Genomic DNA, 12559 nt, shown 5'->3' with positions numbered 1-12559 from the left:
GCAGAGTCTCCATGCGGAATTTCCAATTCGAAAAATTCGATCCGTCGAAGAGAGGGACCTTATTCTTGTCGTCGGCCATCGAACGTTGTTAGAACAAATTACGCGTATTTTTAAGTTCGTTAATTTACTTATGACTCTTATTACTCGTCGCGAACTGCGCTCACTGGGCCCATAACCTGTTGTGAGTGTGAACTCTTGAAAAGGTTTTATTTTAATTAATTGTTATTTTTGTTGTACATAGAAACCTTAGAGACTAAAACAAAACACAATATAAACCTACTTTAATTGCCTTTCTCAACAGAAACTTCTTCGACTCCTCCGTTGGATCTTCCAGGAGTCAAAAATTCTCGAGCACTGAGTGTCGCATTTACCCTACCTGCTAGGATCCAATTTTCTATGTTGATGTGGTTTTCACCTTTCACAATTTTTAGAAAACCGCCTAGTTTTCCAAATTCTGTGCCCCAACTGTTAGCAACCATCCAATAGGAAGTGCCGTTCTCTATACCCCATCCCAAAATTCTCACACTATGATGATTTGAATAATTTCCTAGCTTATATCGATACACTCCTGGAGACTAATTAATTATTTGGAAAAGGAGCAAACGGAAAAATCACCTCGTTTGTAGACATATAGATCTTGCATCACTTCTATAATTGCACTGACAGGACCGTGTGTCATGATTTCGATTTGGATTTGACGAACATCTTTTTGCTTCACTTGATAATACAGTTGACCGTAGTGTTTATCTTGGTCATAGTCCTTTCCATATTTGCTGTTGGTACAAATTTTTTGGCATTCAGGAGCTACTTTCGTGAATCTCAATCTCATCGGCTTGCATCCCTTGAAAAATTAGAATGAGTAAAATGATAGTTTGTGGGAAAAATCTACAATACAGTGTTTTCGTCGTCAGGAGCTCCACTCACGATACCTTCATCGATCCAGTGCTTGTAAGCCACGTCAAGACTACCACCTTCACAACCATTTGTTGGCGAACACGTCTTGCAACATGTCACCAAGTCTTCAACAGATATGTTTACTTTAGTGGTGCCTTTCGACTCGATGCATATTCTGTCGCTTATCGCGCGAGCGGAGGAGTGAGCCTACGTCTGGTTATTACGTTTCTACGCCATTCTGTAAATATCTTACCCAGCAACTGCCACAACTACCTTGGCGTGTGATTATGCCTATTATGTCTTTGCACTGCGGCCATTTTTTTCTTGCGTCGAAGGAGTCCGGAAGATCTGGGAAAAGCGTGCTCCTGTGATTGAGAGTGCTCAATTCTTCTATTTTAGTTGTGTCGACACGTCCGCGCAAACTTTGCAAAATCTCCTGGATGGTGTCCTCCGGAGTGGGTCCAGCCTCCCAGCTTGTATGCATGTTGTTGATTTCTTGAATGATCTTTTCGGATTGACTCGTGCTGAACGGAGCTGCCGAATCTGGAAGTGCAATAGTTGTTGCAAAAATCAGTACGAGATTTGTGAACATTTTTAAACAGAATGGCCAGATGACAGGGTTATTTGTTTTTTCGAAGGTAGCACTCTTTAAAATTTAATCCAGTGCAAAAACTACTTAGGTAATTTTACTACAGCTTTGAAAGCTGTTTTTTGATATAAAATTCATCAGTATTTTATCATTTGGGGTCCCTGTCAAAATCGCACCTACAGAAGACAAAGATATGAAGGACAAAGATGAATTTTATGATTAGGTAGGAGAAGTATGGAAGAAAATATCGAAGTACGACGTAAAAATCTTAATAGGAAATATGAATGCAAAGATAGGGAAAGAACATGAGGTGAGAAATGAAAATGGAAAGGTAATTATACAATTCGCAGAAGAAAATAGGAGTAGCAGTCTACTGAGATAACGAAGAAGAGCTGAAGATAGATAAAGGAATGAGTAAAGGAAGCAAGACAGTGGACTCATTAAAGATCTTTTTCTTTGGAGTACCAACATAATAATGTAATATTGTTTGGAATTATTATAGGTTTTAGTACTTTTTGCTAATTACGATGTAATAAACATTTCTAATAACCCTACAACAAATAAAACGAGCACCAATCATTGTTTATTTGTTTTTAAGTTAACATTTTACAAAAGTCTGTAACAGTATTCCTGATTATTCACAGTTTTTTCATTTCCTACGCAAATGACATCACGGTAAACACCACCAAATTGATTAGCAAGAAACCTGAAATTCTTCGGCATCAATCGGTGGTTCTTGGAAACATCGTTCCATTGTCTGGCGTGATCAAAATCTCACGAGCATTGAATTTCGCACTTACCCTTCCCGTTGGAACCGTACACTCAAGACTTTTACAAAGCCGCCTAGCTTTCCAAATGTTGGCCCCTAGCTGTTGGCAGCCAAACAATAGTTGGTGCCGTTCTCTACGCCCCACTCCAAAATTCTGAAAGTGTGAACACCTAAAAAATCTCCTCGCAGATGTCGCTAAACCCCTGAAAAGTACTTCCAGTCTCATTCATCTCAAAAGCAAAACTGCAAATTACCTTCTTATAGTATACTTTTTGCTGGTAGACGGTTGCGCACTTCATTTACAAAATCCTGCAACAAAATGCGACCTCCCTATTGGTTAGTGGAATAGGGTAGAAAACCAATAGGGAGGTCGCATTTCGTTGCAGGATTTTGTAAATAGCGCGCGCAACCGCCTGCCAGGAAAAATATACTTTAGTACGTAGTTTCAATTTGGTTGTAGGTTGTAAAATTTTATTGGATATTATGAACGATTAACGGGCACAATGGTTGGGTTTGAAAAGGTTGGGAAGCGGCGCGTGCCGTTTGCCGTACAATGCAAATATACCAAATGTACAATACAACCCTGCTTAAAATATTACCTGCTAGTGGTAAACTAGGATTTATAAGCCCCGCAAGATCTTTAACTTAAAGTACCATAAAATTTTACGACCTACAACCAAATTGAAACTACAATATAAGAGACGAAGTCGTTCATCACATCAAAGTTGGACATGACAAGACCGTGCATCATTATTTTAATTTGCCTTTGTACGATGTCCTTCCTCTGCACTCTGTAGGAGGTTTCACCGAAATGTTTATCGTTGTTGTAGTGTATTTGGTAGTTGCTGTTGGTATAAATTTGTTTGCATGCAGGTGGTGTCCTCGTGTTAATCGGCTTTATGGGCTTGCATCCCTTAGAAGATTTAAAGAAAGATTTTAAAGTATTTCGGAAAAATTTACAATACATACGATGTTTGTATCCTGAAGACCTCCAGTGACAACACCTTTGCTGACCCAGTGCTCGATAGCCGATAGCCTTGTCAATTTTACCATTTTGACAGCCATTGGTGCTCATACACGTCTTGCAGCACATCACTAAATCTTCCACAGAAATGTTCACCTTGGTGGCACCTTTTGATTCGATGCATATTCTCTCAGTAATGACACCAGCGCTGGCGTGAGCCTGCGTTTGGTTAGTACACTTGCTTTCAAAACTATCGCGTACTCATTAAAAATCAAGTAACAACGATTTTGCAAAATTTAAGCAGTGTGAACGGGTAATTCTCAGTTTAAAGATGACATTGACAGCAATTAGAAAAAATTATGATCGGTCTTCTACTCACGGTCCCTTCTTGTTCTCACCTCTTCTTTACTTGAAGAACAGTGCTTTTATTTAGGCCATTATGAGTAGCAACCCTTCTTATGGACCACTCCTCTTCTAATTTGGAAAGCATCAAAACTTTGTCTTGCTCTGTCAGTCGAGGCATTTTGACTTTTCAAAAGTTTAAATGTCAGAGTTGATTAATTACTACCCTGATTTAATACAGCGAAAAATAGGTGTACGGGAAAGTTTTCAAAGCAAGTGTACATTTCTGCAACACTCGGTTAATATCCCAGCAACTGCCACAACTACAGTTAATTTCAAAATTATAGAGTGCACCTAATTTTCTACAGTGTGAAATGCACTTACATTTTTTGTCAATGATCAATGTCAATTTTGACAGACAAAATGACTAATCTAACCGAAAACGCGAAAGCGCTCATGGTTTCCAAATTGGAAGGGTTCTCGATCCGGAGGGTAGCCCAGTATTATAACATCACGAAGAGCACCGTACAGAGGATAAAACAGACAATATGATGGTGTTCTATATAAAGATCAGCGACATTTTATGTTGTCAAACATGCCTAATCTATATAAAAAATATGACGCTCAAATTTCAAAAAAGCAACTTTACATATGGAAAAAACTGTAGTAAATCGACTTCTTGATTTTTTAGGTGTACTTGATAATTTTGAAATTAACTGTACCTTGATTATCAGTGTTAGGACAAAATAGTACCGGACAGTCGACCAGTACAACTTTGCGTAATCCCTCGCTCGCACATAAACACGATTCAGCTGGTTCGCCTGCTATTTAAAGCGAACCAGCTGAATCGTGTTTATATGTGAGCGGAGTGTTACGCAAAGTTGTACTGGTCGACTTGTCCGGGACTATGCTGTCCTAAGACTAGTGATTATGCCTATTATTTGCTATTATGTTTTTGCACTGCAGCCAATTTTCTCTTGCGTCGAAGGATTCCAGAATGTCTTGGAAATACGCGCTCCTGTGGTTAAGAGTGCTCAATTCTTCCTCATCAGTTGTGTCAAAGTGTCCGCTTAAACTTTTCAAAATCTCAAGGTGGCATCTTCAGAAAGGGGTCGAGCTGTCCAGCTGCCGTGAACTGACTGATGTTCAACGATGCTACTAAATTTGAACACACGATGGTAATTACAAAAATTAACACGATGTTTTTAAACATTTTTAAATAAAGCGAAAAAATGACGGCTTCGTTGTTAACGTCTTTTTCTAAAACAGCACTCTTCAAAATATTTCTAAACTAATTTCAAATAAACTTGCAAAAATCTATTTATTTAATTATTACATAACATTTTTAATTTACAATGCGAAAATTTCCGATAATAATGCGGAATCTGGAAAAGTGCCCCGAATGCTTGCAGCGTTTCCACGTTGGATGCCAAGGGAAATCCTCTCAAAAAGGAATTTCTTAGATTTTGAATCCCCTGATTCCGCGATAAGTCGGTCTCCGATGACATTAATGAAATCTATTGTTTCTTTGCACCAAGGGCCTAAGGTTTCAAAGGCTAAACCTTTAAATATGTAGTTTGACGAAATAATTGAACTATATTTGCTATGTTTGCGTTTGCAAGCCATTTCAGCGGCAAACGTAACTGTCTGCAAGTGTATCTACGACAGTAACGTCCCAAACCAAAGGTTGACCTTTAATCCACGGTACTAAAGTCATCCCATCAAGGCGTTTTCCGTCATCAAAAATGTTTTTGTCGATATTCTTTCTCCCGGCATGTAAGATCACTTTAAGAGACCAAATTTAATCAAAACCAAAAATGTTATGTGCTTAAGTTGATTAAAGAAAAGGAAAGTATAAAATTATAATAAATTCATCATACACCAAACACTGTTTTATTTTTTTCTTTGACAAATAACAATTCACAAGAAATTATAAATACATACATTTCCTGTCTAACTTTCACTTTGACATTATTGCATACTAAATACTAAAGCAATCAATGTTAACACCACAAAATTTAGCTGTAAGAGATTTGAAACTTCTTCGACTCCTCCGTTGGATCTTCCAGGAGTCAAAAATTCTCGAGGACCGAGTGTCGCATTTACCCTACCTCCTACGATCCAATTTTCTATTTTCATGTGGTTCTCACCTTTCACAATTTTTAGAAAACCGCCTAGCTTTCCAAATTCTGTGCCCCAACTGTTAGCAACTAACCAGTAGGAGGTATCGTTCTCCACACCCCATCCCAAGATTCTCACACCATGAAGATTTGTATAATTTCCTTTACTATATCGATACACTCCTGGAGGCTAATTAATTATTTGGAAAAGGGGGAAACGGAAAAATCACCTTGTTTGTAGAAAACTAGATCTTGCATCACTTCCATAATTGCACTGACAGGACCGTGTGTCATGATTTCGATTTGGATTTGAAGAACATCTTTTTGCTTCACTTGATAATACAGTTGACCGTAGTGTTTATCTTGGTCATAGTCCTTTTCATATTTGCTGTTGGTACAAATTTTTTGGCATTCAGGAGCTACTTTCGTGAATATCGACCTCATCGGCTTGCATCCCTTGGAAAATTAAAACCAGTGGAATGATAATTTGTGGAAAAAATCTACAATACAGTGTTTTCTACGTCGGGACCTCCACTCACGATACCTTCATCGATCCAGTACTTGTAAGCCATGCCAAGTATACCACCTTCACAACCATTTGTTGGCGAACACGTCTTGCAACATGTCACCAAGTCTTCCACAGATATGTTTACTTTAGTGGTGCCTTTCGACTCGATGCATATTCTGTCGCTTATCGCGCGAGCGGAGGAGTGAGCCTACATCTGGTTATTATGTTTCTTCGCCACTCTGTAAATATCTTACCCAGCAACTAGAGCAATCACCTTGCCTTGTGATTGTGCCTATTATGTCTTTGCAATGCGGCCAATTTTCTCTTGCGTCGAAGGAGTCCGGAAGGTCTGGGAAAAGCGAGCTCCTGTGGTTGAGAGTGCTCAATTCTTCTATTTTAGTTGTGTCGACACGTCCGCGCAAACTTTGCAAAATCTCCTCGATGGTGTCTTCCGGAATGGGTCCAGCCTCCCAGCTTGTATGCATGTTGTTGATTTGGATGATATTTTCGGATTGGCTCGTGCTGAACGGAGCTGCCGAATCTGGAAGTGCGATGGTTGTTACAAAAATCAGTACAAGATTTGTGAACATTTTTAAATAGAATGACCAGATGACAGGGTTATTTGTTTTTTCGAAGGTAGCACTCTTTAAAATTTAATCTAGTCCAAAAACCACTTAGGTAATTTTACTACAACTTTCAAAACTGTTTTTTGATATAAAATGTATCTATATTTTATCATTTGGAGTTCTGTCAAATCTTTTTACTATCAAATTATTTGTTTTCTTATTTTTATGTAGATAAGATATGTAAAATAAAATTGCAAGTAAAATATAGGAAAATTATTTTAGTTAAGGTCCACGCACCACAGAAGATAAAATTAGAAGTCAAATATGAATTTTATGATGAGGTAGGAGAAGTATGGAAGAAAATACGGAAGTACGATGTAAAAATCTGAATAGGAGATATGAATGCAAGGATAGGGAAAGAACATGAGGTGAGCAATGAAAATCGAAAAGTAATTATACAATTCGCGGAAGAAAATAACATAAAAATCAAAAGTAGGTACCTATAACATTCTAGCACAAGGTCATACACAAGGAAACATGGATCTTGCCAGATGGTGAAAGAAGAAATCAAATGGATCATTTATTAATAGAAAATAGACTACCCAGGAATATTTAAGATGGTACGAATTTTCAGCGGAGCGGATGCAACCGCATGCTAGTGATAACAAAGTTGAAGCAAGAACTACTAAAAGAGAAGAAGACAAAATGTGCAAAAGTACGGAGGAACTTCTGAAAAACGAAATAATAAAGAAAATAGAAGAAGAGATGGACAAGAAACTCAGGACAAGACCCCAGGAAGAGGATATTCAGAAAGAATTGGACCAGGTAACAAAAGTGATGAAGGAAAGTTTCCAAGAATATGTAGAAGCTAGAAGGTCGATAGATAATAAGGATTTGTTCACGGCGAAGTGAAAAAGAGAACTAGAAGAACGGAATCAAGCAAGATTAATCGTACTAAATAGACAGACAGACGAAAACCAAAAAAGATACGCGATATCAAGGACGAGAGCGAAACAAGAAACCAGGATGCATATCCGAGAAAGAACAACCGGGAATTGATAGGAAAATTGGAAGAGAAACTAAAGAGGTAAGTGTATATAGTATGGATGTAGTTTGATGAAGTCTTAAATATCGGTAGCCCTGAGGTAGAGAAATTGGAGACCTAAGGTGATAACATTGGTAACGAACAAGAAGCAGTGAAGGAATCAACAGTGCAAGAGACAGAAGAAGGACTTACAAAAATAAAAATGATAAGGATACCGGAGAGAACGGTGTTCCCGCAGAAATATTAAAATACATACGAGTAAAACTAAAAAGGAGGGTGAGAGCACAGATTAAATAAATGTGACACGAAAACCAAATACAGAGCTGTAAAAAGAGTAAATTAAGGTTGTACTTACAATACCCAAAAATATTACGTTTCACAAACGCAAGATGGCTTTGAAGTTTCACACTCTGATAGTTGGCGTGTAGGCAATACACCAACCTTCTATCCTTCCCTTTACAGATTTCAATTTCCTTATAGAAATAAGAAGGGTTGATGTCCAAGCACAATTGTTGTTATGTCTATTGACCGGTAGGTGGATTCAAACTCGACCGCTTCCCTTCACCACCTCCTTTCCACCCGAAGCTATGGGTATAATTTATATTTTGACTGTGGGTATAATCCTGTTAACAGGTATACGAGCCCCGTCCAGCTTCAGTTGGGCCACTTACACTCGCTGCAGAGAAGTCTAAATTATATTTTGATATATAGGTATTTCTTTTCACCAATTTAAAGATTTTTAATACAACTTAAGACCTACTAATATAATTTATTACTATTAAGATGATAAATTAAACAGAAAATAAAAAATATTATTTTAATAAATTTTGATTTGTAGATCTTTCTTTAATGTGCAACTCCAAAAACTTTCATTTTTCTGTTTAATCTACCCGGACGTTGAATGGCTCTGCCCTAGAAGCTCCCCCGGCGGACAAGCTGGACGGACGATCACTCTTAGCTCCAATTAGACAGCGCCCTCGTGACATCTACCCCGACCTTGAGTAGCTCCGCTGCGGAACGCTCCCCAGGTGGACGAGTCGGACGAAAGTCCTCCCCTCACCCCCGCACTCAGCCCCATCTTGTTGTTTCTTTATCTATTTATTGAATAAAGTTTGTGTTTTCCTCACTGCGTTGCATCGAAATCGAACCCTTCCCAAACATCCCAAGCGTATCGTCACCAGTACCGTCCAGCGAGAGGACCGATACGTCACCAGGAGGTTACGACGAGCTCCCCAACGTAAGGCCCGAACCCGGGAGGTGCTGCAGCTGTCGACCCACGACCATACCGATACCCAAAGGATTGTTACACTCTTACTATTTGCCAATTAAAATTGTGCCTCATTTAACGGTTGCTACGCGTTGCGCGACTTATTGTTCAGAAACGCATCTGATTAGCGATCTGCGGGTTAGAGAATGTAAATACGAGGGATGCAGGGATGGATTGGCCGTGGGTTTTAGCAAATTCTCTCACCGGATGTGGAATTGATATCATTCTTTCGTTGAATATCCAACAAGAATGCATTCATTCTTCAATAGTCGGGGAGAAATAATACCGAGCGATCATTTAAAAAATAAATCGAGTTTGCTTTGGAGCCTATGCTATAGCATGGGTTGCCATAGGTAACACGCCGACTCGACTTATTTTTTAATTGATCGCACCGTATTTTGCTTTGCTTATGACGCTAAATATCACAGAAGTTGTTATAGCTAATACGTAGGTATCACAAAAAAAACAAGTAAAATTCGTGTCAAAACCAACAATGAAAAATTGTCCTAGGAAGCATGGTTGCAAGTTGTCAATTACGTTGAAGAACATATCCTTGTAAAGCATGAAACTCTTATACTAAGTGACATCAGTAAACTACATTGACGAAAAAAGTACCACCCACCGCTTTGGTCTTTTTTCAAGAAAAATGTGATAGTTTAACACCAAATAATGAAATCCCTAAAGTAATTGAATATTCCTTTTATTCTATTTTAGTAAATAATCGTCTTTATACGCCCTCAAATGAGGGCATAAATTGGCCTTTATGGCACAGATCTGTCAAAAATCTGCCAAGCAACGGTTGGTTTAATTATTCGAACAATGGTACCTATCAAACATTATTTTATTAAAGAAAATCATACATTATACATATACACAGTAACCCTTACAAAATCAAAATAGCTAAGGGCCAGTTTCATAATAAACTTAAAGTCGACTTTATCTTAACGTGACTTTAATGGATTATTTCAACAATATGTTTCTATGGTAAATGGTAAACTTTAATGTTACAGTAACTTTAGACTGATTATGAAATTGGGGGATAACTACCGGGTGATCAAAAAGGACTGTTTAAGTTGGTAGTACAATTAAGAAAATTTTTTAATTCGGTTATTTATAACACTGCACCTGGATATGTTTTGTTGGTTTATTTGACAAGTATCTGATGTAGGTATAGCATTAACAACGACAAGCCATCAACAACCGAGAGTTACTCCTGTTATACGATTTAAAATACAATTCAGTGTTACCAACTTAAACAGTCCTATTTGATCACCCCGTATTATAAATTTGCATGGACACAACTTTTAGTTGATTTCCTTTAAGGAATATGAAATATTTGTTTGAATCTTTTAGAAATTATAAAATAGAATAAAACGTTGTACTGTCGCGAGCAATAAATGTTGGTCGTCAATGTCATTTCAAAATTTGGTTAGATTGTCACAAATTAAAAAAATTTCCCTGCCTGCCCATGTCAACAAAGTGTCAAAAAAATAAGGAAAAAATGACAATTAATGCCATTCAACATGATGATAGGTTATGATGTTTATGACCGTTTTACAATGGAGCATTTCCCATTGCGTCAAAGAGTGACATTGACGACCAAAATTTATTGCTCGCGACAGTACTTACCACGGGCATAATTGTCGATTATGGCCCTCAGGAATTTAAAAGCCCTCGTTCCTCGGACTTTAAACATTCCCTCGTGCCATAATCTCCTGATTATGTCCTTAATACATAAATAGCTATAATTATACAGTCTGTGCATTCTCAAACTCGAACATAGGCAATTAACATTGTATTGAACGTTTTTGCTGATTCCTGCTCGCCAATTGAACTTACAGGTAAGGTAATGGTATCAATAGAAAGATACAATTATTGCGCTTGAAATGATGCTAATAATAAGATTAAAGGTGCTATTTTTATTTTAAAATACTAATTTAAAACTTGACGATTTTTAAATATGACATGCCATGATTTTCAAATTGGACAGCTTTTGCCAAAAAAATTATTAATTTGTTGGGTTAAGTCAGCGAATTTTGGTAAATTACTGTCAAAATTATTTACGGAAAAAAGAATACATAGTTACTCCATACAGATTAAGACAAATTTTTCTTGAAGTAAGTTTATGTAAATCGCGGATACTGAATATCTTCAGGAAGTTGAGATACCCGCTTTTGAATTCAAACTAACCGCCAATAAAAACTATAGAAGTACGGGTGTCGGTAACGTCGGCAACCGCTTGGGGGCGACGAGAGGCTAAATAACCCAGGACGATCCTTACCAATACGCATGCGTTAGTAACTTGGGTGCTTTGTTGTTACATACCGCATGGTACTGTACCGCGTGCTGCGCGTAAGGCAAAGAACAGTAGATGAGTAGAACACAAACTAAAAATATAATTATGTTTTTAGAATCTTTTAATAGGTCTATTATTGTATTTATTCAATTTGGAGTCGTTTATGACTAAAGTCCATTCAAAAATCAAAAAACCACCACCTGTTGCTTTAGGTTGGTAAAATTTAAATAACCCTAGGTAGATATTTTTTCATACTATGTTGGTGAATATAAATTATGACATTTATTTGATTCAAAATAAAATTCAATTGCTTTGAATTTCGTTCATATTGTTTTATTAGCAGCACGTTTCATTTATTTATTGATTCTTATTATTTTTACTTAAACATGCCCAGAAAAAGAAGACACTTAATAAACATTTAACCTCAAAATTAAAAGTCTCACCAAATTTTACACTAGACAGGGTTGCCGATAGTAATTATCGAAGAAAATGCGACGTTGGTGGTTTTTTGATTTTTGAATGGACTTTATCTATTAAAGCACTCGTAGTTTAATGGATCTCTAAGAAAATTTTTATCAATATTTCAGTGTATTATTGTCATTTACACCAAAAAACTTCCAATATTAATGTTCAAACTCTACTTTTTAACATATGTTGCAGATGTAGTTGCATCCGTTACCTTGAATTACCAATTACATAATACAAAATTCCCTAGAATTTTAAAATTTAATTTTTTTATTTAAAAATTTTAAAAAAATCTAAAAAATAACATAAAAAAACTCGCCTACGTGTCGTTTTCTAGACCTGGGATTCGTGCGCCAAATCAACCCTTATAAAACTCGTTGTGCAAACATTTCATCACAGTTTTTTTTAGCAGCAACATCTAAAATCGTTTCCTCGGAAACGCATACATTTAGTAGAGTTACCTTCAGGAAGGCGTGTGTGATTGGTTATCTTAAAATCGTTTTCATTTTAAAACTAATATACTTTTCACGTTTGTTGTAGAATCCTTGTTGGATTAAATATAAAATTCACAGCTAACAGCTGACGCACGAGTTCTGGGACACCCTGTATAAATGAGTTTACTACATAAAAAAGGTCTTTTATTGTATTGTTTCTTATTATATACGCAAGTGTTGTTCTAATTTTTAAACAATAAATTTGCGAACGTCAAATTTAAATAACGCGCAAAATTATAG

At 37.0% G+C, this 12559-nt stretch overlaps 2 protein-coding genes and 1 long non-coding RNA gene across 3 annotated transcripts; all 3 read right to left on the bottom strand.

Moving 5' to 3' along the window:
- Window positions 1-281: 281 nt before the first annotated feature.
- On the bottom strand, window positions 282-1554 carry LOC138138608 (cathepsin B-like cysteine proteinase 3). The gene is made up of 4 exons (XM_069058595.1): window positions 1148-1554; window positions 895-1101; window positions 616-841; window positions 282-568 (listed from the first exon to the last, which is right to left on the bottom strand). The coding sequence occupies exons 1-4, from the start codon at window positions 1484-1486 to the stop codon at window positions 282-284; spliced, it is 1059 nt and encodes a 352-aa protein (XP_068914696.1). The 5' UTR covers window positions 1487-1554.
- Window positions 1555-2054: 500 nt separating this feature from the next.
- Window positions 2055-2576, bottom strand: LOC138137854 (uncharacterized). The gene is made up of 3 exons (XR_011161898.1): window positions 2507-2576; window positions 2284-2455; window positions 2055-2189 (listed from the first exon to the last, which is right to left on the bottom strand). It is a non-coding gene; the product is annotated as an uncharacterized lncRNA (long non-coding RNA).
- A 2859-nt stretch (window positions 2577-5435) lies between these two features.
- Window positions 5436-6907, bottom strand: LOC138139218 (cathepsin B-like cysteine proteinase). The gene is made up of 4 exons (XM_069059423.1): window positions 6441-6907; window positions 6188-6394; window positions 5909-6134; window positions 5436-5861 (listed from the first exon to the last, which is right to left on the bottom strand). The coding sequence occupies exons 1-4, from the start codon at window positions 6774-6776 to the stop codon at window positions 5530-5532; spliced, it is 1101 nt and encodes a 366-aa protein (XP_068915524.1). The 5' UTR covers window positions 6777-6907; the 3' UTR covers window positions 5436-5529.
- Between the last annotated feature and the right edge of the window lie 5652 nt (window positions 6908-12559).

The sequence above is a fragment of the Tenebrio molitor genome, chromosome 9 (genome assembly GCF_963966145.1).
Source record: "Tenebrio molitor chromosome 9, icTenMoli1.1, whole genome shotgun sequence".
NCBI lineage: Eukaryota > Metazoa > Arthropoda > Insecta > Coleoptera > Tenebrionidae > Tenebrio > Tenebrio molitor.
This window is presented reverse-complemented; position numbering and strand designations above follow the sequence as displayed.